Source organism: Lethenteron reissneri, chromosome 4 (genome assembly GCF_015708825.2).
Source record: "Lethenteron reissneri isolate LAM-NWPU_2019-01 chromosome 4, ASM1570882v1, whole genome shotgun sequence".
In the NCBI taxonomy this organism is placed as follows: domain Eukaryota; kingdom Metazoa; phylum Chordata; class Hyperoartia; order Petromyzontiformes; family Petromyzontidae; genus Lethenteron; species Lethenteron reissneri.
Genome location: NC_083782.1, coordinates 2,905,292 through 2,930,768, shown reverse-complemented (window position 1 = coordinate 2,930,768; position 25,477 = coordinate 2,905,292). Strand labels below are relative to the sequence as shown.

Sequence of the window (25,477 nt, the reverse complement as noted above, 5' to 3'; positions counted from 1 at the left end):
TTCAGGAGGGTTCTGCGCTGGAACGATTTGGTCAACATTGAACGCGAGTGTTTAAAAAACTCAGAGAAAATTCATAACGAGTGGGTTACACTCAAAACTCTGCACAGATGGATTAAAGAAGCCGCCGTTATACTGCCATATGGTGGCCACCGCACAGACTCTGGAATTCCCAGGCAAGTGCCCAAACATTACTAACCTTTCTTAATGTCCGAGATCTAACGAGATCGGGTGTATTGAGTTACAAGGCTCCTCATGCATGTATAAGTTGGCGCCTTCGTAAATAACACCGTGGCCTTTTGAGGAAGAATAGATAATAGGCGACGTTTCGGGGCAATGGTCATTCTTCATGGTTCCTCACGTGTTATTGCAAGGAGCCATTGCCCAAAAAGTACTGTTGGCGACGTTGCAGGCCATGTACCATTCTTCAATGCGCACGAATAATCGTGAAGAAGAGCCATTAAATGAAACATCACCTTTTAAATATTTTTACCATTTAAGGCCACAGTGTTGTCGACGAACGTGCTCAATGAGTGTGTGTTGTTATTTGTGCTTGTACACCACTGCCAATGGCGGTATCACCAACTGACTGTTCTTTGGTGCATGCTTTATGAAAGCCAGGAGATTTAAAACGACCCATTGAGACGTCAAACAACACTGCCTCTTTTCAAGGGCGACCTGGGTTAAATGCGGGATCGTTGGCTCGTAAAATGTTTCGCATGCAAGCCTGTGCCGCTAAACGCACAGCAAATGTGGTCTCACTGGAACCAAAGTGACTGTCACAATCTTACAGAAAAATTGGTCGATCGATTCAGAAGAAATGAAAACGTTTGTTGTATGATAAAGCACTTGATGTTTAATAAAATCACGAATTGAAGTCAATCCATTGACTAAAACACTTGTATTCATTAACTGCTTGATTTTTATTATAGCGCCCTTTAGATGATGAGGGATAAGCATCTTGCTGATGTGTTTTCAGAGTAATCTTTACTTGTTGGAAATCAATGAAATTTACCCACATTTTCAGCTCATCCCTTGAGACTCCACAATTCCCCTCTCACGCCATCAGTGCCAGGAGGGCCCTCACCACTAGAGGAGGCTCTGGAGAACCCACCTCTGCGGAGTGTTTTGGCCTACTCTTCCACTTTGGCCAGACGTCTCTTGGAAGAAGTGCGAGTACCTATACTCTACCCCACCACACGTGACCTACCGATCGACCGACTGTGCTTGTGTAGTGTAATAGCGCCGGCTGGTGGACAGCGGCGGAAACTGCGGTGGGCAGACAGTACACACGCCGGTGAGGGTGTGTTGGCGGAGCGGAACACTCGGGCAAGGGTCACGGACGACCCCATCTTGAGGCCCCTGGTATCTGCTAGCGGGTTCGAGAATGGAGGCGTGGTCAGGGGGCGGAGCCAGGCCACGCTGGGAGCATAAAAAGAGCCGAGAGCGGGGAGCTCGAGGCTGCCGGTTCTGGGAATGGACTCGTCTCGTCGTCGCTGTCGTCTCGTCGCCGTCGTCACTGCCGTCTCCGCTAGATATTGCGCTACGAAAGATAGCAGTTGGCTGTCTAAGTCAGCGCCGTCAGTGTTAGACGGCCGGTGTTGTGCACAGGCTAGGCTGAGCTACTGTGGAGAGTGTGTGGCTGAGACCATGGAAGTTGTGGTTAATAAAAAAGGTGCCCCCGATAAACTCTGTCTCCGAATCGTTGACACTACACTTGTACCCATTTATACTGCTAGGTGGACAGAGGTGGAGGGGAAGCGATTTCCGAAACTCACGCCGTTTTTTCTAAAACTAAACTACTTTTTATTTTACCAGGCAAGGCCCACTGAGCTACACAGCTCTTTTTCAGAAGCAAGCTGGCTATTACATATAATAGCTCAACGAAGTGGCCTATCGTCGTGGACATTTACAGCAGTAGTCAAATACTCGCTAAACGCATGATGTTGATTCTAAATGTGAAGGGAAAAACCGGAGGACCCGGAGAAAAATGCACGCAAACACGGAGAGAGATATATGCAAACTTCAAATATACAACAGGAATCATGGTCGGGATTGAATCCACGCCCTCCTGTATACCAGGCGAGGTAGTTAACATCTCACTGCCGTTTCAACTGCAGCGCCAGGAGATCGATTCAAACCGGCGACCTCTGGATCGCAAGTGCTCTGTGGCCCAACCCATTACACCACCGTAGCAGCGTCCAAAATATTGAACGTAGAGAAAAAGGTCGCAGTGCAGCCACCATGGCGTGAGAAACAGCATCCTGAAAGCCACAGCGAACAGACAGATGGAGCCGGGTGTTTCATTCGGCATAGCGGTGACATAGCACGCGCACGCACGCCGACGCGCGTGCACGCACGCACGAAAAAAGATTGCTTCTAAAATCTCCCGTTAATCCCTGAATTAGAGCACAATATTCCTAGGCTTTGCTTACATTTCCGGATGAGAGTGTGCGAGCGAGGATCCTGGTGTGAGCCGTGCGGAAAAAGTGGATCAGTGTGGACTGGAAGAAGTGGCACGGGGATTCAGGCCGCGTGGAAGACTTCACTTCGCGACTCGGACAGCTGCTCAAGGACACGAGTGTGGGCACCATCTACACCACCCCCACCACTTTGCCAGCCTGACATTTGCCAAGGCTCACGATTCGCACATTACAAAGAGACGTGTCATTTGTTGTGAACATGCAGCGCATTACGGATGGTGCCACTGTGCTGTAACGGTTGGCATACAACATTTACATTCCAGAGGTGATGATGATGGTGGGAGGAGTCCTGGGCTGTTGTAATGTTTTGCGGCCCCTCTTTTTACTATTCATTTCCTTTCCTAAGCTGTTCTAGCAGGATGCTGTATTGGGTTCGAAGCTAGCTAAACAAATGAACTTGGTGCAGCGGTTCAACCCAGAGGTCACCCATTCCATCTCGCCCGGTGCGGCAGTTGAAACGACGGTGCTAGTTTCTTACATTCCCCCCCCCCCACCACCCACCGCCTCTGTCCACTCAGCAGCGTCAACGGGTTCGCCACGGTCAATCGATTGGCAGTTCACGCGTGGTGGAGCAAAGCGTGGGTTGCTCCCACCCTCTTCCAGGACAGCGTGGAAGCAGAGCTCTCGGGAGCTCCACCGGGCAGAGACTCGTATTGCAAAAGTGGGCGTGAAAAAGCAATTGCAGGGCTGCACCTTTAACCTTTTGCAGGATATTCTTCGATTATGCAATAAAAACACACGGAGATGTGTGGGTCACGACTGCCGATGTACATGTGCAAATGTCGCACGCGCGTGTCTATGTTAAACTTATTTTGCACCGAACGTGGCCAACCGTACGAATCAGCTCTACGTCAATCCACCGCTATGGAGGATGTCTGACCGGAATTTCACCACACTGGTCAGTGAGGGTTGGCGAATGCGGGCAGGATAGATGTGCAATACAACAGCACGAAATGTTTTTTTTCATGGCGCTGTCCTCAGCCACTGCTGACTTCCTGTAAAGTGGAACTCATTTTCCCTACGCTGGAGGGAGCCGATGAACTGAGTAGGCCCCCAACTGGGGTTTTAATTTGTCCCCCTCCATTTACGCGTTCAAGTTCTAAACCACGTCCCCTACCGTATACAAAAGCGTGGTCACAGCGCAGCCCTGCAATTGCCAGCTCAAGCCACTGCTGGCAGAAGGGCCGACACTAGAGGGAGCACTCAAGAGGCCCTATAAGAGGGCATTTTGGCTTAACCGCTCATTTTCGTGCAATGCCAAAAAATAATTCATGTCGTGTATCTGCAGTTCACCAATTCCCAGACAAAGAGACCGGATAATTCCGTAAAGCTCAATCTCTAGTGGTCGTTGTACGTCCTCAATACACAACGAGGGCTTATGATGGAGAAGGGGTGATAAAACGATGCTTCTATCAAACTATTAAACAACAAAAAATGATTTTACCAGATAAAGTCCACTGAGCTGTATAAGTCTTTTGCAGAAACGACCTGGCCATAATTGATAACTCAACGAAGTGGCTTATGTTGAAATTTTTAGCAGCCAAATTCTCAAAATGCATGCTTCTAAATGTGAAGAGAAGAACCGAAAAACCGGGATAAAAATCCACGCAACCACGGGGGAAAGAGACACGCAAACTCAAAATACACAACAGACGTCATAGTCGGATCGAACTCACGACCCCCTGTATGCCAGGCGAGGTAGTTAACATCTCGTCACCGTGGCGCCCCCATCTCATCTGCACTTCCCTCCACATCCGTACTGGGGCCCCACATGCAAATATGCCCTCTAAAATACTAACAAATAATTGGGTTAAAGCCATTATAGCTCGCCAGAAGAGAAAACAAACTCTGCTTCGGTGCCCAATATAATGTTGCTCAGGATGTGCCGAAATAAGTTCCAAAGCCCAATCTAATGATGGGTTTTATTTCGTGCAGTCATAGTCGACTGGTCTGCGACCATTGACTCGCTTTCCCTTGAGAACTCGGTTTAATCAGGGATGGCTCAAACTCGGGCTCAGAGACCAGATTTCCCAGCAGCGCTGGCTCCCTATCCCGACCCGAGCGCCACTCGGCTACCTCCAATACAAACAGCTCTTTAACGTACGAAATCTACAGGCAGATATTTGGCGTGGCCGACCGTGAGAGCATCAATCGACACAACGGAGCAAGGGGAGGTAAATGTAAAAAAGAATGATGGCTCGTCTGCATTTCCCTTTCCCACATCCTTGTTTGCTGGAGCCGCACGTCCACATCTGCACCCTCAAAAAAACGAAACGAAAAATTGGGTTAAATGCATTTTTTAGCTCACCGGAAAAGGATTCTGCTTCGATGGCCAATAAAGTGTGGCTCGGGCCGAGCCCGAAGCGGTGGAGAGGCTGCGAGTCTCATCGCGTTACGCTGATAGCCCGCAACGTGGCACTCCGAATAACGCCACGCTCGCTCAGGCGCGGCACAATTACCACGTGAAGGGCACTGGGACACGAGCCGTGGAATGCTGCTGCTGCTGCTGCTGCAAAACATACTCGGGTCTTCTTCTGCCACGATGATAAAAATATAATGTCTATACTCTCTGGTTCTTTCGGTAAAGTCACGTAAATAGACAAAAGTAATCAAAGAAAACACGACGTTTCGGTCGCAACACAAGCGTCCGTCTTCAGGTGAGAAGAAGGTGTCAAGACGGACGCTTGTGTTGCGACCGAAACGTTGTGTTTTCTTTTATTATTTTTTCTACCTACGTGACTTTACCGAAAGAACCAGAGAGTATAAATTCCTGCAGTCACGAAAGCTTCAAATCAATATAATGTCTGTCTCCCTCCCCCTCCAACTAAAATACTCTCGTCAGTCACATTGTATTTCCCCCTGGCACAAAACCACGGACGCTGTCACGGTCGGTGCAACGGTCAGCCAGCCAGCGCGCTCGACTCGAGATCCAGCGGCGGCCGCTCCGATCCGATCTCCCGGCACGGCAATTGGCACAACGGTGCCGGTTTCCTTAAACCCCCAGAGCCTGCGTCCACGCAGGAGTGCGAACGGGTTACGCCGCAGCTTAGTCGATCTGCAGGTCGCGTGCGGTGGAGTCAAGGGTGGGCGATCCCACCTCTTCTGGCGTGGAAAAGGAAACCCATTATTCCCTGCGGCGGTTATCTGCCGAATTCCCCATCGTGGAGAACGTCCTGCCAGCGGTGATAGGAGAAAGCAGATGCAGGGCTGCACCTTTACCGTCTACTGCATGAACTTAGATACTTTGGTTCTTTCAGTAAAGTCGTGTAGATAAAAAAAATAATAATCAAATGAATAAAAATATAAATAATAATATTATTCGAACTGCTTTTTGTGTTCAGCTTGTTGTCCTTCATCCGCACTTCTGATGAGCACGGTTGGCGATGTGCCATGCGAAAGAAGCTGAACAAACATACACAATATAGATTGATGTCAATTCACGTCCACAAATATTTCATGTTGCCTTTGAGAGCGCCGATGCCACATTCCTGCCAACAGCCATGAGCCTGATTGAGTTGAGCGCAGCATAAACTATAAACTATTCATTCACTGCCTCGAGTCTGAGAGGGAAGCCCTTAAGAGCCTTGTCAAGTTTCAAACAGATCCAAGCGTCGCGTGCATTGGCTGACAGCTGTTGACACTCAGAATTGGAAAGCTTTTTTATTTAAATGACATCTATTACAAGCGGACGATATGTAGTTTAATCGAGGCACTTTTTATTTAGCAATACATAAACTGTTTGAATATGTAAATATTGGGTACGGTTATCTAACAGGTTTATAAAGGGGGTTTGGGGCAGTGGTGCAGCGGTTACCATGCGATGTCGTGAACCTGGCGGCAACCTGAGTTCAAATTCCCGGCTACAGCGAACATCAGTGGTGAATCAGGTCTGGTCCTGGGCTATCCCTTGAACATCCCCGCATTGGTCAGCGTGGTGAAGTATGGTCAAATGACCCCCCCCCCCCACCCCCCATAACAGCACAGCAAAGAGGAGGCATTTTCCAGCAGTGGACTGATACAAGGGCGGTAACTCGGATTTTACGCCGCTGCTGGACCTCAGCTTGGGCTGAACAAATGGAACCTCAGTCCCTCGAGCGGATGCAAATTGACACGATACAGAAAAAAATAGGTTCAATTTAATTCACAGAATGCATTGCGTTTGTCGAACACACATTGCCACCGTAAGCGGTTTTTGGCCATGGATTGAGGTTAAAGTATTTCCCGCACCTCCGATTAGCACGGTTGGCTATGTATGGTGCGAAATAAGTTCAGCATATATACATCATGTGCTATGCTGCGGCAGTCGCACATTCGACTTGAAATCCAGAGGGGGCCAGTTCACATCCATCCCCTGGCTACGGCAGTTGAAACAATAGGAGGGGCGAGTTTCTTAAATCGCCACCGCTCCAACCCCCCCTCCCCCTGAACCCACTACCTCTGGGCCATGCGGCACAATCACTAAGTAGATCAGCAGGTCGCGTGCGATGGGGTGACGTGTGGGTTACTTCTGTAATGCGGGCGTAAACGACCTCCCTGAGGTGACGTCATGAGGGGAGGAGTTAAGTCACGTGGGGGAGAGGGGTCAAGTCTATAGAGGGAGAGAAACCGGAAGAGGAGGGGGAGTGACGGGAGACTAGGAACGAGTGAGGCCACGTAGGGTGAGAGCGGGAGGGTGGTGAGATCGCCACGGACACGGGGAACGAGGTTCGGCACCGTCGGCCAACGGTGACCGACCCGGAGCAGCGAGGAGGCTGCAGGTGGCAGCGGGGGTCTGCATACGGAGTTGGCAGCGGGGGGTCTGCACACGGAGTTAGCAGCGAGTCTGCATACGGAGTTGGCAGCGGGGGGTCTGCATACGGAGTTGGCAGCGGGGGTCTGCACACGGAGTTAGCAGCGAGTCTGCAAGGAGAGGAAGGAGGCTACAATAGTGATAGCAGCCGGGGGCTGCAAGTAGAGTGTCTCTAAGAGAGTGCCGTGAGGGAAAAGACAAGAACCCAAATAAAGGACACGGAGTCAGAGAGAAGCGTCCGAGTCTTTTATTACACTTCCAAGATGCCTGAGGCCAGTGTGGAAATCGAGGTCAAATTTTTCCTCTGGAGGAAGTTTCGCTGGAGCTCCACCCGAGTGGAGGCTCTTCTGCCAGCGGCGGCGTGAGCGAGCCCATTGCAGGGCCGCGCCTTTAACCCTTCCACCCAGCAGCATAAAAGAAGCCACCGCGCTGAGTGGATGCCGCGAAATGAAGGAAGTGACCGTCGTGTTAGCGACATCTTCCCCAGTCACGTGGTGCTTTCTGATCGTCCGATGTTTCTCATCAAGGCTCAATCTGTGTGGGATTTTGTTGTTGTTGTTTGTATAAAAAATAAAAATCAGGAACACATATCAACTTGAAATGTAAGATTGGAGTATATTGGTGTGGTATTAAATAAATGAAAGACATGGATAGCGCTTGTAATTCATTGCTTATAAAGGGGGGCCCTTTATCTAGAGGATTACTAGCTTAGTGGTGAAAATCCCACTGAGGTAAATGTATTCATTTATATATATTCTACAAACCTCAAGTTGACATTCGCCTACAAATCACCCACTTTTTCCTTTTCGTTAATAATGCGTGTAAAATGTCATCCGAGTCACTAATTGCTTTTCAATCTCCGTGACCAGTGCATCTGACCCGCTTTGGCACGTGGCTTAGAAACGTGTTCAACAGGAGGCGCACAACGGAGATGGAGCAACGGGATCAACTCGTGTGCAGGTGCACGTTGGATTATTACATCACAGGATCGTGAGAGGTTTGGTAACAACTTCGGGAGGCTTTCATTCAGCAGTCAATTGACCACGACTGATGGTGATGATGATGATGGTAAGGATGCATTCATTTTATGAATTAATCTCTGCCGAAACTCGGGGCCTTACAACAAGCCCGGCCGCCTTTGTCTGCCCAGTGGCGATGCTTACACACCACACGAGGTACTCATTTGAAGCTGAGTCGACCTAGGGGATGCCCAGAACCGCTTAAAATAATCGTCACCGGTGTTGGCCGTGAGCGGGAATCGAACTCGGGTCGCCGGGTTCATAGAGCAGCGTAGCGCTAACCGCTACACCGCCGCACCCTACACTCACTCATCCGCACAGGCACTCACTCACCCACTCACCCGCCCACTCACCCACTCACTCACCACACCGCAGGTCACAACACTTCTATGACTTCTAATTTTTTTTTCTCCTCGCACCGCTCCAATTTGAAATTCCCTCCCATCGTCCCCTTTTTGTTAAAGTCCATGCAACAACCTTATTCAATTTGAACGGAGCCAGCTGCTTGTTGCTGGCCACTTCAAGAGTTTTGCACGTACGTACATTGAACTTATTTCGCATCGTGCGTAGCCGACCGTACTAGCCGGAGGTGTGGATGACAACAACAACAACAACCAACAACCAAATCCAAGTCACACCACATAGGCACCTGGGCACGGTGCCACGCAAGCACTCAGCCACTGATCCAGGCGGGCTGTGGCTGAGTGCTTGCGCTGCTCCAAGGCTTCCCACCACGAGCGTTGCATTGACGTCAATGGCTTGCGAGCCTTTGGCTTCGCGTGAAGTGGAAACAAACAAACAACTTTATGGCGAACAATATCGGGTCGTGAGAGCCCACGCTTGAAACTGAAATACTGGACACGTGAAAAAGAGCTTTTAGCTCATCGGATTCCTCCAGTATAAATAAACATTCCTATTATTATTCTGTTTGCTTGCCACGTGTATGTCCTTTAGAGGAGAGCAGGCTATAGCCTGCACCAGCAAGCACACGGCAATCTACCAGCCCGTGGGATTTAGACAATTAATCTAGAAAACCACAGGCTGGGGGAGAATTCCAAATAATCATATTCTCTCTCGGCTTTGTATAAGCAGATCATGAGGGGGCTTTAACAGTGTATAATGCCGGACCGAGACACCGTCTAAATAAAACCATCGTTGATATTCGGAAATGTGTTCCATGTATATATTTGTGACGACCAGAGAAAGCGTGCGAATAGCTCGAGTTGTGTGTTCGTGGGGGCAGTGCCCACACTCTCTCTTCAGTGGCAGCCCCCGTGCTGTTTGAGAGGTTCCAGCCCCCCACTCTCCGCCGCCCCCTTCAGAATTCTGATCGTCAAGTCGTCTGATTATACAGAGTGGCCGGAGTGGAAGAGGGCAGGCGATCGTGCGGCCCACTCTGTCGAGTGAGAAATCACGACGAACGCCGTCCACGCGGCGACCGAACACCGATCATCAATCTCCTGGTCTCCGGAACAACAACAACAACACACACACACTACCACCATCACCACTACCACTACCAACATCGATCTCCCGGTCTCCAGAGCGACAACACATACAAAGATCCCCCGTATAGCCTTAACAGACTGTAGGGGCAAGTGCTGTTAGCGAGCAGCACCTATGAAGGCCGGCACTCGAGGTGGGTGGCCAGCACCAGTCGACCTAGGGGAGGACCAGAACCGGTTCAGATAATCGTCACTGGTATTGGCTGTGAGCGGGAATCGAACCCGGGTCGCCAGGGTCGTAGCGCAGCGCGCTAACCACTACACTACCGCTCCCCACACGAACACACTACCACCAACTTCACCACCACTACCAACATCATCAATATCTCAGTCTCTAGAGCAACAACAACACCAGCCACGCCAAAGGCCCTGTTCAGGGTCAAACGACGACGCGCTAAATAGACCTGGGACAAGGCTCATCCAGTTGAACATTGAGGGACTCTACGGCGATACAGTGACGCGGCTGACCTGGGCGTGACCTCCTGAATGTTCAATTGTAGTCGTTGCTCTGCATCTACATCAGCAGCCATGCGACAACAAGAAGAAGGCACATTGGCTCATTTCATTCATTGGAACACTGGAATCTAAATGTGTTATTTAGTTATTAATTTTTTATATATTTTTTATTAATATTTAATTAATCATGTTTATTCTTCCTGTATGGGTCACCTCAAATCTGTGGTTTGCAAATTTCGACTAAGAACCCTGAAATAATTTAAACAAAACACCATTGATGAATGTTTAAAGTTTACACCTGTAAGGTTGAACTAAAAAAAGTCCTAAATTAATTTAAAAACATAATTCACGCATCATAGATTAATGTGAATGGAAGGCAGTTTGGAAATGTGTTCAAATAAGTTAAACAACCCAATATATAATTTGTTCAAATAAAGTTACTCGATGTGTCCTGGCTTTTTGGGCCATCCTGTATGCAAACTGTCTGCAATAGTTGGAGGGCCCTAGACACAATACAAACGTCAGTGCAGTTAAGCGGCGACGCGAGACGCAGCTAATTTAACTCATTCTGTTTAGAGTGCTACGTTTATTTAAAGTTCGTTCGGCATTGACCGCCGTGCCAAGTTTCAACAGACTGAATGTCTAGAAAGTCTGTCAACGTGTAAAGTGACGAATTACTTCATTTGACGTGGCAACTTTACTTCAGGTGGCAACTTTACTTAAGTGTGGCTTGGGGGGGGGGGGTACGACACAACGATGTGACCCAAAAGCCAGCAACGAATCGTATTTTATTTTATTTTATTGCGTCCTGGGTTTGTAGTCCAAATTTCCAACGTGCACGTCGACTAAGAGGCCACAAGCCTCCGCAGGCGCCTCACCAGGTCATGCAACCCAAGTCACCATGAATGGGGCCTCCATCCGTCTCACATCCCAGAGCTGAAGCTGGAGTTGAGCATGGATGGGAAGACTGCTTCGGATTACCGGGCATTGTAGGCTTGGGCTGTGAGGTTGGCAGTCGAGCAGTGGATACTTGAATTTGTGTGCAACTTTGATCGTTACGCCCTCATGTGTGGGCTTTTCCACCTCTCCTCCTGTCTCTTGCAACCTCGCATAATTGTTCGTGTCTTTGGTGACCCGACTGAGACCATTTAGTCACGGGTGACTGGATTAATCATGTGTGGCAGGTTTAGTCACGGGTGACTGGTTTAACCATGGGTGGCTGCCCAGATTAAACCCAGGACGTCAGTGATTCCAGCTGCGACGACTCAGACACACTATGATTAAAATATATTTGCATCGATGTCAGGTGGGGTAGTTTGAGACATATACTTTCTACAATGCCTGATCGTTTATGCAAAAACATTTGGAACGCTGTATTACTTATGAAAAGGTGCGTACATGGGGAGTAGTAGTGTAGCGGTTAACACGCGGCGTTACGAACCTGGCGACCCGAGTTTGATTCCCGCTCACGGCCAGCACCAGTGACGATTATTTAAACCGGTCCTGGGCTTCGCCGAGGTAGACTCAGCCTCAAATGAGTATCTGGTGCGGTGTGTAAAACATCGCCACCAGGGAGACAAAGGCGGCTAGGCATGGTGCTGGCCACCCACCCCCTCGTGTGCCGTGTCGGTCTTCATAGGTGCTCGCTAACAGCACTTGCCCCAACACTCTGCTAAGGCTATACGGGGGAATCTTTGTCTTTTGATATACATACTGTATTTAAAGAAAAATAAAGGTCAAAATACAGTTCTGAAATTGCATTCGGAAGTCGTTGCAGGCAGAGTGGCCTCCACCAGAGAGAGACAGTCGTTTTTCAGGGCATTGGGAATATTTTTACACGCTGGCCAGATTTGTCTTGGAAGATGTGTGAGTACCCCAAGCTTACCCACCAGATGGGACATGCTGTTCAATGAAGTGTGGTGTACCCAATTATACTGCTGGGTGGACAGAGATGATGGGATTAAACAAACTTACACCACTGTTTAAAAATGCTGATACGATAACATGATAATATATTAATTGTTCAGTACTGGTGCCAGCAGTATTGTGCTATGAAGAGACACATTTATTACAAAAAAAAATCACGAGCAATTTACTATCCTGCTGTAAATGCCAGGATTGTTTAAGTGGGTGAAAAAAAATGGCTTCAATTCTTATTTAATTCGATGTAATGTGATGATCAATCAATGACACTACACTACAGGTTTTTCCATCAACGTGTCATACATGATCAGATAATTATAATTAGACAGCACACACACTTGGTAGCATGAAGCTTTCATTAAGCTCGTTTCATCCCACTGGTAGAAGTGGGGATGGCCAACAGTCACGAAAAATAGCGGAGTGGCGACCAAGGAATTAAACTAAAACTAAACTTGTTTTTTAATTTTACCAGGTAAGCCCCATTGAGCTATTGAGCTCTCTCTTTAAGAAGCGATCTGGCCACAAATGATCGCTTAACACAGTGGCCTTATCACGTGGAAATCATAGCAGCCAAATACTCTAAATACATATTGAACTAAATGTGGAGGGAAAAACTGGAGGACCCGGAGAAGAAATACACGTGACCACGGTGAGAGAGAGACATGGAAAACTCTAAATATATAGGCATCAGAGTCGGGTTTAAACCCACAACCTCCTGAATACCAGGCGAGAGAGTTAGCATTTCATCACCGTGGCATCCCAGAAACGCGCCCAAGTGAACGTCTATCGAGGAGATGGAGCTATTAAATCTTCGTGTGTGCAAGTCATAGGCTAATCGTGAGAGGTGGAAGTGTGTATATATGTACATTGCGCTTCTTTCGCACCGTACGTAGCCAACCGTGCTAATCTGAGATGTGGGGGAAGGAGTGGCTTGTCGGTCGATAAAACGAGTACAGCACCACCTTGTGCGCCTGTGGAAACTGCCCCCACTACCCAGAAGTTAGAGTATAAGGTCGCACTCATTAAGCACAAAGTGCTTGCCACAAACGAACCACAACACCTTGTTGACCTCGTCAAGAAGCAGACACAATCACGCAAACTAGGGTCATCCTCACAGTGGCCATCTGGAACGCTCTTCCTTCCAATATTAGGAAGCCACTGGAGCTATGCACTTTTAGACCTAGATTGAAAACTAATTTCTTTACAACTTCTTTTTGCCTTTAATTTGTTTTCCTTTCCCCGCAGCTCCGATGAGCACGGTTGGCTACGTATGGTGTGAAAGAAGTTCAACATACATACACATGTGGAGTTCCCAGCACTGACTCGGGGCCATCGAGAGGATGAGAGAGGGCCAATTGCTCACTGCAGCCAAGAGACCAACGGACAAATTTGAAAATATCAACTTTGAGCATTGCAACGTTGAACAGCACCGGGGCCTTTGAATTGCCACCCTGCATGCGGCCAGCAGAGAGCGCCAATCACAAAGTGCTGAGCACACTGACAACGAATCAGAACCGCGGCCAGCGACCACACAATCTGCTTCCCAAGCGAGCATATGCGCTGCAATTACAGCTGACGGTTATTTTTTTTATTTTGGGATAAGTTCCCTTAAGGGTCAGCTCAAAGAGTCTCGGCGTTATATACAATCAGCCAAAAATGCAGTGTATGCTTTGCAATTAGAAAACAAAACTATCAAGGCAAGCTGTTTATGTTTTAGTTTCTGTATATGTAATGTATATTTATAAACACAGTATCTCCATAAATGCATGTTCTATTTTTAAATAATAAGCATAAGATTGTTATTAGAACTGCGTGCTTCAGCGTTAGGGTTATGTCAAAGGCAACGTCTTATTCCGCAAATCAGAGGCCGAACTTGGGTTGATCTTCGACAGCAGACGATGACGACGGAAGGAGTGGTGGTAACAGAGCCGAGATGTTCCCCAGCCTCTCAAACCTCGACACAACGTGTCACGCCAATGCCATGGCGGGACACGTGGCAGTTTAGGGAGGTGAACCCCATACGATAAAATATTAATCACACCAACAGTGTGCGTGTGTGTTTGTGCAGTGTTATCGAACTGGGCCCTGCGGTTGGCGAGATGTTAACGCCCTCGACTGGTATGCAGGAGGTCTGTGGTTCGATCCCGACCATGACGCCTGCCGTATATTTAGAGTTTGCACATCTCCCCGTGGTCGAGTGGATTTTTTTTCTCCGGGTCCTCCGGTTTTTTTTCCCAACACATTTAGAAACGTGCATTTAGAGTATTTGGCTGCTATACATTTCCACATGATAAGCCACGTTGTTGAGCTGCCATTTGTGATAGACAGGTCGCTTCTGCAAAAGTGCTACATGATAGCTCAGTGGTCCTGACCTGGTAAAATAAAAAGTGTAGGTGAAAATATAGAACTAGCTCAAGCTGCTGTCGAATTTCCATTCTTTAATTATTGATGACACCCACAGGGTCAGGATAGGTCAAAATTGCCCTGACATATGGCCAATTCTACGGTAAGTGAATTACAGTGTAGAGCACAGAACTTGATCACCACAAAATATAACATAACCATCATGTGTGGGTTCAGTCTCTGAATGTTCTTACACAGCAACACATAAAATAACCAATTTTATTGCCATGTATAATAGGCATGCGTTGATATTGTCCTTCTGTTACCTTTGAACCCTCATGATACATCTGCCCTAATTAGAACACAACATGTACAATAAGACACTCCAATTGAAAAAAAAATCAGACTATTCTTGAATATAGGACACATCAGTTCATCATTGCGATGAGGCTGATAAATCAGCTTCAAGTAACACTGCTATAGCTTTACAAGGCTACAATATTATTTGATTTAAAGCTTTCGTGATTGCAGGGATTCATATTCCTTGGTTCTTTCTGTAAAGTCACGTAGAAGGGAAATAATAAAATAAGAAAAATATAAAACAATAAAATTCTCACGACGTTTCGATTGCAACACATCTGATGATGATTTCTTGTGTTGCAATTGAAACGTCGTGATTATTATATTGTTTTATATTTTTATTCTTTTATTGTTTCCCTTCTACGTGACTTTACCAAAAGAACCAAGAACAAGGCTACAATAGCCATTCTTTGATGTATTTATGTCTGCCATGGGAATGTAGAATTTCCACTCCTGGATCAGGACCATTGTCAACTTGAGAAAATAGACAATTCCACATACGCCATGGGAGATGTAGCCTTTGGATTAATATTTTCAAAAATATTTAAAAAAATTCAAAGGCTAATACAAATGCACTGTAGCCTAATAAAGTACTATTATGACTATTTATGTAATGAAATTACACGGACGATAACGGTGGTGTGACTGACACGGTCCAGGTTGAATTCAGTGCAGTGACTCTACCACGCCTAAGTCACGGGGTTCAAGCTCTAGGTCATCACTCTTCATATGAAGGCCCCCACATGCAGCGAACGAGATGGTCCAAGCCTCGTCACTGGCGACTGCACAGCAATAAAATGGTCCCATACTGTCAATTAATTCACACCTGAGATCTGAAGCTTAGCCAAGCATCATCAGGAAGATAATGCAAAAAGACTAAGATAAAGAGCCCCCGTATAGCCATAACAGACTGTTGGGGCAAGTGCTGTTAGCGAGCACCGATGAAACCCAACACGGTGCACAAAGAGGTGGGTGGCCAGCACCGCGCCCGACCGCCTTTGTCTCCCCAGTGGCGATGTTTACACATGGCACTAGGTACTCATTTGAGGCAGAGTCGACCCAGAAGCGGTTTTTCACCTGTGTTGACCGTGAGCAGGAATCGAACTCTGGTCGCAGGGTTCGTAGAGCAGCGCGCTAAACACTGCACCGCGACTCACCATGGTCACACAGGGCACACACAGCCACCGGAGTATCGGACGCATCGCCAAACTTTTTGCCTTAGAACACAGGAGGGGGGGGGGGGAAGATGCGTCGAACAATACGGAGAATTTGGGCTGTGAGGTTGGCACGCTGAGTTCGTGGCCATCGTTCAGACAGTAAAAAGGGGCCCTTTTGCTCGTCTAAAACACAGAAGTGAGAGTCAAAAAAAGGGACACTTTGAAAAACAAAAAGCGCAAGGTTTTCACTTCACGAGAATGCACAGACTCTCCCAGGTAACAACACATTTATCTTATCGTTGCGACACTTGCAGCGGCTTCCCAATTCGTCGCGTGATGCATGCTTCCCTGAGAGAAGACTGGCACGTCAAATGAAGTGCCAATGCTGTACCGCTCACTCAGATGCTGCCACAAGTGGTGTAATGTTTAGCAGCAGCACTTGGGCTTGAAATCCAACGGTCGCCATTCCATTCTTCCAGACACCAGCAGATAAAAATTAATGTGCCGACCACAGGAATTGCTTGTCCCTACATAGTACGATACTGCTGGCACCAATACTGATATATTATTATCATACAATCGCATCATGTTTTTTTAAACAATGGTGTAAGTTTCATAAATCCCCCCGCCCCTGTTTGCCCAGCAGTATAATTGGGTCACAGTTACTGTATCAGCAAGTCACGTATGGTGGGGTAAAGTTTCGTGTGTTTCGTTTGCTGTCCCTTCCCCCACACCTCCGATTAGTGCGGTTGGCTACATACGGTGCGAAAGAAGTCCAACACGTAAAGTGTGGGTCCGCATGCTTCTTACAAAAACGTATTGCCAGGGTGGAAGAGTAGGCCAAAGCACCCTCTGGGGGAACCTCTCTAGAGCTCCGTCTCACGGAAGCCCTACCACCAGCAATCACGTGAGTGGGACATTGCAGGTCTACACCTCTATACATTTGTTTTACCTTTTACTATCAGCCGAGGCCGATATCGCACTGAGAACGAATGCTCCATGTGTATGGGCCAGGGGATCGTAAGATTTACAGCATGCTGACACCACGCAGCCAATCGATGGAAATGAGTTCTGTGCTCGTAAATTTCTTCCTCGAGTCAAATTTTAATTCTGAGCCGCCAGGATTTTCGAGCCAATATTTTTGATAGCGGGATCTTATCATACACAGCCTCCTGTGCCCCCCCCCCTTCCTTAAATGATCTTCTTTGTGACAAAACTCCGGAGGCATATCTTTAAAACCCAATAAAAAAAATTACAGACGGCACGTTTTGGAGTTCATGAGCAACAGTTTCAACACAATTCAATGGAAAGAACACAGCTGCCCTTTCTTTCAATCTAGATTTGAGGTGTTCGTGACTGCAGGGATCCATACTCTTTGGAAATTTCGGTAAAGTCACGTAGATATAAAATAAAATAAATACAAAATGTATACCTACGTGACTTTATCGAAAGAACCACAGAGTATGTCCTTTCTTTCGTTTGAAATTTTACTTTAAATGCGCTGGAATGCGTAAGTGTAATTAAAGTGCAAGCCCTTGACAGAAGTACTGAGTAATATGTTGAGGAAATGAATGCAACGAGCAGGCACGCCGACTGTTAAATGCGAGGCATGTGCGTCATTATTTAATTTTCGCAATTTTTTATTTGCTTGAGGCAGCATCATGACTAACAATATGTTTAAGCGCTTCAATCGCGAAATACAACCGAGTCCACCGCTTAAAGCAATTAACTTATTAGGACGTCGAAATAATTGCAGTTTGCAGTGACAACAACGACGATGACAAACAACAACAACAACGGGGTTTTACAATCATGAGTCTGGAATTAACCTTGTAGCTAGGGTTGAGAAAGCCCTTCATCATCTCCAGTTACTGAACTGAGCACCCACTGTACCACTCACACCACTCGCTATGAAGCCACCAGTGAATGTGGCACCGATCAAATGGCACCTGCCAGAGGAAAATGTGAAACTTCCACCACTGGCTCAAAATCACCAGCTAGTTTGATCTGTTGCCCAACATTTATTTGAGGACGGTGAAACTTCTGACATTTGAATTGTCGTGACACGCATATACCGATGCACATTGCCTCCCAACTGCAATCATAACAACAAACTGCAGCCCTTTGTCAATCTCCTGCATGCGATGCCAGTTATCGGGATTGTTTGTCCATACTCAACAAGCTGGCCAGTGTGGGTGGACCCAGGAGCAGTTCAGATAGCACTTGCCGCTGATGTTCACCGTGGCTAGAAATTGTACTTGGTGTGCTGACCACTGTGCCACCACTCCCCCTTGCACGTGTATACAATGGAGGTCAACAGCCAGGACTGACCGAGGCAAATGCGGTGTCAGGCAAAGTGTGAGTCATATTTTGGGAGACAGTGTTGTCCGTTCTGTGCTTTGCCATTACAATCCGACACAACGTTTGCATTGTAAAAATACAACTATTTAAACGAACTATTATTTTACCACTGCGCTACATAGCTCTTCATCAAAAGCGACCTGGCCACAAACGACGGCTCAACAAAGTGGCTTCATCATCACGTGGAAATGTACAGCAGCCAAATAGTCTAAACGCGTGATGTTGATTAGAAATGTGGAGGGAAAAACTGGAGGACCTGGCGAAAACTCCACGCGACCACGTGGAGATAGAACACGCAAACTCCAAATTTACAGGCGTCAGGGTCGGGATCGAACCCACGACCCTCCTGTATACCAAGCGAGGTAGTTAACATCTTGCCACCGCGGCACCCTAATTGTTTTTATTAGATTGACTAATAAAATGACACATTATTACATCCCACACCACATTTACAACTGGATTTTTATCATCCAGGAAATCCTCAACGAGTGAAGAGACTGTTTGAGGATGCTGCTTGCAATTGGATGTTTAGCCAATTCAATTAAATGTCTCTCTTCCATGTGGCGAGGAAGCTTGATTTTCCAATAAATCCTACACGGATGAGGGGGGTAACACTCAAGCAGCCTAAACAGATGGGTTCAATAAAAGCCTTTGTTATGGTGTCATCACAACGTCCTCGCCACCACGACACGCCAGAGAGTGGCTTTGGGAACTTTTTTAGAAAATTGACGAGATCCAAAAACATTCCAAAGGTGCTCCATTTTAATCGTCAAGTGGGGCGATCACGTGAGGGGGGTAGGTGGGTACATGGGGCGGTCACCTGGGGAGGTCACGTGAGGGGGTGACGTGCGGGGTTCACGGTGGTTGTGCTGTTGTTTGGTTTAAATGTATAAAACTGCATGAGTGCCCTGCGTACGCAAGGAATCCGGGCCACTTTGCACTTTTGCAATTTGTTTTTCCAGTTTAAAGTAAAGTTCTGTTAAAAAAGTAAAAAATGAACAGCCGGGGAGTCGGCACGTGGCCTGCGAGCTGCGGTTCGGCCATCCCCCAGTCTATGCCTTCACTTGGAGGTCATTCCCCACGTCTGGCAGTCTCGTCTGGTGGACATCTATGGGAGTTCCACAGAGAACACAACCGCTTGCCCGTGTGGCCTAACACCAACAGCACCAAGGAGGCAGTTCGGAAGTTAAATCTGAAAGTGGAGCCCTGAAATTCCTTGCTCACGCCACTGCTGGTGGAAGGGTCTCTAATAGAAATAATTCTAGAAAGCCCTCTAAGAGCAATGGTCTCCAACCTTTTTGGCATCATGGACCGGTTTCGTGGAAGACAATTTTTCACGGACCAGGGGGGAGTTCATCATTGGGTCTTTCCTCCTTTTCAAAGAAGCTCTCCAGCGACGTTTGTTTTTTACTCATTGTGGCTAGGGGTTAGATTGTGGACTGACCAAAACTGTGACTGAGACAAGTGCGCAGTTCGGGAAAGAGGCGCGGACGGAAGTGGTAAATAATAAAATAATGGGCGGGCCACGCGCGGACTCACCGCTCACTTTCTGCTGTGCGGCCCGGGCCATGGACCGGTACCAGTACCGGTCCACGGCCCGGGGGTTGGGGACTCCTGCTCTAGAGGGTGTTTGGCCTACTCTTCCACGCAACTGGGTGGATAGAGGTGGGCCGGTCGGGGTAGATTTAAGAAACTTTCACCATTGTTTAAACTTCCGCACGGAGAGCTCAAACCAAGGTTGAATTGAACTTGTCGATCTTCGGATTGCAAGTCCAGTAAGTTCAGTGTGCTAGCAATAACACCGTGGAAATTAAAACGTGTTTAACGCTATCCCTGCAAATTTGCAGTGTCCTGTTCGGATCGTGCAAGCGGCTCGGCTTTAATTTTCTTCAGAGAGGTGGAGCGCCGTTGATTTTAAAGACATCGCACTCACCATGGAGAATCATGGCCACACGACTGCCACTCTCTACGACGTGCTACACGTCATCGGAATATAATTGGAAGAAAAACCGATGACGTACGGCATTGGAATGGGAAAGGGATAAAAATGGAAAGGGGGTAAAAGGGGTGAAAGGGACACGGGTAAATCAAGCAAGGCACCTCCACGAAGATAAAGCACGGGATGATGGAGTTGCTCCGTTGAACATCTGGCGCGTCTTTCGGCATGATGTCAGCAAGTCGTACCGCTCACCCGCCAATCCTTAACAACAACAACAACAAACAACACAGTTGATTACCTTCCCTCTGGTGTCTTTGATGTGGTACTGACTTCCATATATATAATAGATCAGTATATAAATAGGATTTGAAAATTGCAGCTGAATTATTTATATGTCGTAACAGCCACAGCAGTACTGCGAGTCAGAGGCTGTAACTTTTAAGAACACTAAACATTTTAAAACTAGATATGAATAATTTAATTGAGCAACTTTTGACAATCCACTGCTGAACGAAGGTCTCTACTACACCCTGATGGTCGTGGGCGTTGTTTTTACCATACTTCACCACGCTGGTCAGTGAGATTGAGAGTTGGTGAAGATGGTTGGCTACGGGATTTGTCCAGGACCATTTTGCAGTTTACTTATGGACTTATTATGAAGGCCCACATTTTCTTGTATTCATAATTTATATGCATGCATTATGGTAAAGTACAACTTTTAAGAACGGCTTCTTGCCCTTAACAAGATTCAACTTTTTAAAGCAGACACGATTAAGAGTTTGTAGTGTTTAAGCAAACGTGCTGTAATTAAATGGACGAATTATAAGGCAACTCATTTGTGTACATTTAAGCAATGATGGTAAGAAGCTAAGGCAGATTTAATTTGAATTAATTGCTTGCTCGTTGCCTGCTGCAATTTTAGTTGCCCAGTCAATCATATGACACAGTTGTTCACGTACAATATTGTGTGTACGTGTTAGTACCATTGTGAACTTTGTTCACTATATAAAGCTAAACATATAGACACACACACAGAGAAACCTGGTCGAGTTTTAAAAGACTAATGGAGAAGTTATGTTCAAAATAATGACAGCAAATAACATGCTGAGTCTCAAGACTCATTTTCAGGATGGTTCTATTCCATTGGGATGTTTGGCCCATTTATGCCCCCAAAAATAATATGGAGTTTTGGCTTCGTGTGTGAGAGGGAGCGACACTCAGCACCGCCACCTCCTGGTCAAATCCCCGTTTCCCCACACCGACAACTCCTGGCAAGCCCTACTGGAGGTGACGGTGGTGGTGGTGATGATCGCTAATCCAAACACTCACCAGTTTTGACCACTCCTCCTGCTTAGCTTGCAAGACCCGCTAATTATGGTAATTCGACTGTACATAAGGACTTGTTTGCGAGCACCTATTCACATGAATCATCTATTGCCAGGCAGCCTAATCGTTGAACGCGCAGTAGGCTTTCGCGACCAATGTTATTCATAATCAAGGGGGGCGGGGGGGGGGAGTTGGATTAGATCGTGTAAATATAAATGTGTCGTGAACCCACCACCACCCGACGCAGCCAATCAGTAATGTTCGTCACGTAGGCAAAACGTGCCAATTAGTGACTTCAACACACACAGACAACAGTGTGTGTTGAGGTTAAGTAACTAGCCTCACAGCATTTGCACGATTAAAATGCTGCCTTTGCAAATCGCGGAGAGCAACTGCAATTGTCAAAGGCAGTAAGTAGCACTTTGTGTGTGACTGCACATCGAGGCACGCACACGGATTGTCCGTCGGCGATGTTGTGCCAAGGAGCGCGCATTCCGCCTGGCCGCTTCATCAAATTCATATCGCGTAGAGCGATCGCGTGAGAAGAGATCAACGTTTGGTTTCACTGAAATAACAAAACAAAAAAACAAAACCCCGACCGATTCAACAGAGGAAGACGGGCGGCGGATGCACTCGTTGGCGAACATTCGCACCGATAATTAAACGCATACATGGTGAGATTGCTGCTAGTTATGACGGGGCTTTAAATGAATTAAAGGCTGCATCGGCGAGCACAAACGACGAGGGAGTGTGTGTGTGGGGGGGTGTGTGGGGGTTTAGGTACCGCTCATCGTAGCACGGCAGAACGAGTGGCAATCCCGACGACGGCTGGCGTGCCCTTTCATTCATTATTAACACCGCACAATAATCCGGAGCGAAGCCAAAAAAAATCAACTCGGGAACGTGGGCACGAACGTGCCCCGTTGGATTGCGCGCACGTGTCCACAGCAAAGAGCGTCAGACGAGCAGCAGCAGCAGCATCAGCGAGATGAGGCCCAACGTGGCACGCAACACACCAATTCGGTCAACGTCGTCGTCAGCGGCGGGCACGAGCGGAACAATGCAACCTGCTAGATGACAGCAAACGCAACACCACAGGCGCGTGCGTGCGTGCGTGCGCGCTCATTCATCTACCCCCGCCGCTTGCATTCATTCCGACCACTCGTAGTAGCAGCAGCAGCAGCAAATACCGTGGGGTTTTTGGGTCCTCGGCGGAGTGATGTGATGTCGCCGGTTGGTATCCAGTCCCGTCCCAGCCTCCCACCAGAAAGACTGCGTCTGCTGTGATGGAGGCACGTTTACCCGGCCATTTTCTATACGAGGGCTGTAGCTGGGTGGATTTTTTTTCTGGATAGCTCCTCTTTCCAATTGCCAGCCACGTCTCCTCCTCCCCCTCTCCTCCTCCTGCTCCTGCTCCCTCCCTCTCTCCTCTCTCTCTCTCCACTGCCCCTTCCCCCCTCCTCCCCTTGTCTGTCCGCTGTCGCCGCGTGCCCCTGATTTAGCGTTCACAGGCGTCCGTGGAGCCGCCCGTGCCTCGGGTGGTGCGGGCTGAATGTGCAACACCCCTCCACCCACCCACCCCAACCACCTCCTCCTCCCCGAGCGAGAAAGGAAAAGCGAAAACAACAAAATATCGAAATAGTAATTATAGATGTGTGTGTGTGTAGAGAGAGAGGACACGGATGCAGAGGGATAGGGGCGGGGGGTGGTGGTTCTTTCTTCGGGTGTGCCTGATGCTCTCTGCATGCGCGAGGCGCTAGACTCAGTGCTTTGGAGACCAAGGATTCACACACAATACGAATGGTTTGGGCGCTTTTCATCACACTGCGAGCTGGTGCGTGTGAAGAGGAGTGGAATACCCCCCCCCCCCCCCCCATTGTGCTAGAAACCCCCCAGCCGAAAGCGCGTTTGCTGCTTACAATGCAGAATTGGGTCCGCGGTTCGATTCCCGCAAGCCGGCCTGGTTACACTGTGTAACAATTGTATTTATTATTTTGTTCCTGGGTAGTAAGTGGTATTTCCTTATTGATTATGCCTCAAAAGTACAGAAAATGGTTATTATTCTCCACAAACTTCGCTTTTAGAACCAGGACATTGATTTACATATTTTCCGGAACATTCCAGATATATTCAGTGCTGAGTAAACTTGGAATAACTTCTCTAATATTCTAGAACTTTACAGTAATATAAATAGTAGTATAAATACAGGGGCCTTAAGCCCACCAGTTCAGTTTATTTCCAGCTGCCTAAGTGGATACATATCTGCATTTTTCTGAGATGGCATCAAGAGGCTGCAAGCATCCGGCAGACGCATTTTGCTATATCTACGGCCAATTTATCAAGACAAAGAGCGAAAAAGTACTCTGTGGAAGCATCTGCTAAGATGTGTGAGGCCTACAAGGCATATTTCGGCATGCGAGCAATGCAAAAAAAACTCTGGAAGGTTTTATGGAAAATTGTTGCTCAGAATTTTATGTTATAAAATTTGTTAAAATTAGTAAAATTCTAAAAGTATTTAATTTTAAAATGTTTTACAAATTTCAATGTTATTGAAAAATATATCATATATGAAAAATGTCGCGAGAATCTCTTACACATTAGTCATGGGTGAAATAAATGTATTTTTGTAGGATGGTACAGAGGGGAAAAGAGAGCCATGACGTTTTCTATCCCAAGAATTTGGCGGGAACCCACTGACCACTCCAGCAACTGCTACTTCTGCATGGTGGACCCTTCCAAACGTCGGACTGGCAAGAATGCACCTGCTATCACGTATCAGGACCTTCCGTCATCCATCGCCACACTGCCATGAGCTCCCCGTACCCACTCCTCCGGAGAGAGAGCAGCCGTCTTTAGAAGAGAGCAGCAAGTCAGAGAGCGAGGAAGCCGTTGTAGATCTAGATGACAATTTCAGAGGTGGAGCTGAGAAGAGAAACCCATACTACCCCAACCAAAAAGACCTCAACGACTTGATCAGAGATCTTGGTTTTACCCAGTCCAATGCCGAGCTTTTGACGTCTAGGCTCAAGCAGTGGAACTTGTTGGATAAAAGTGTGCAAGTCGCAGATCAGAGGAAGTGTCACCAATCTTTTGCAGCTTCAATCGGAATCGCCTGTAACCAGAATGAGTGGCGCCTCTTCATTGACAGCTTATCCAGGAGCCTCAAAGCCGTGCTGCTCCATAATGGTAACAAGTGCCCATTTCTTCTCCTGGCTCACTCGGTGCACCTCAAAGAGAATTACAACAGCATCAAGACCTTGCTGGACGCCTTGAAGTATAATGAGTATGGCTGGGAGGTCATCAGAGACATCAAAATGGTGGCATTCTTGATGGATCTCCAAGGCGGATTAACCAGGTGTCCCTGCTATCTTTGCCTTTGGGACAGCAGGGACACCAAGGCGCACTATCACAGGCGGGACTGGCCACAACGGACCGAGTTCTCTGTGGGGAGGAACAACGTCAAGTGGGAGCTACTGGTGGACCCCCAGAAGGTGCTGATGCACATCAAATTGGGCTTTATAAAACAATTTATCAGAGCTGTAGATAAGGAGTGGGCAGCCTTCAAGTACCTTCAAGATGTCTTCCCTAAGCTGTCTGAGGCAAAGGTCGAAGCCGGTGTCTTTGCCGGACCACAGATAAAGAAGATCCTGGAGTGCAATGAGTTCCACAAGAAGCTCACTAGTAAGGACAAAGCGGCTTGGAACAGTGCTGTCGCAGTGGTTCGTGGCTTCCTGGGCAATCACAAGGTCGAAAACTTTGTGGTGAAGAACTACGGCACAATGGGCTGTAGGATGTCCCTCAAAGTCCATATCCCTGATG

At 47.5% G+C, this 25,477-nt stretch overlaps 1 protein-coding gene across 1 annotated transcript in view; it reads right to left on the bottom strand.

The window, feature by feature from the left end:
- The window catches only part of LOC133349233 (phospholipid phosphatase-related protein type 1-like), a 55,136-nt gene extending 32,073 nt beyond the window's left edge, over window positions 1-23,063 (bottom strand). The window contains 2 exon segments of the mRNA XM_061562559.1: window positions 20,494-20,593; window positions 22,849-23,063. Of these exon segments, the coding sequence (XP_061418543.1) occupies window positions 20,494-20,559 (66 nt within the window). The 5' untranslated portion in view covers window positions 20,560-20,593; window positions 22,849-23,063.
- Window positions 23,064-25,477: the final 2,414 nt, after the last annotated feature.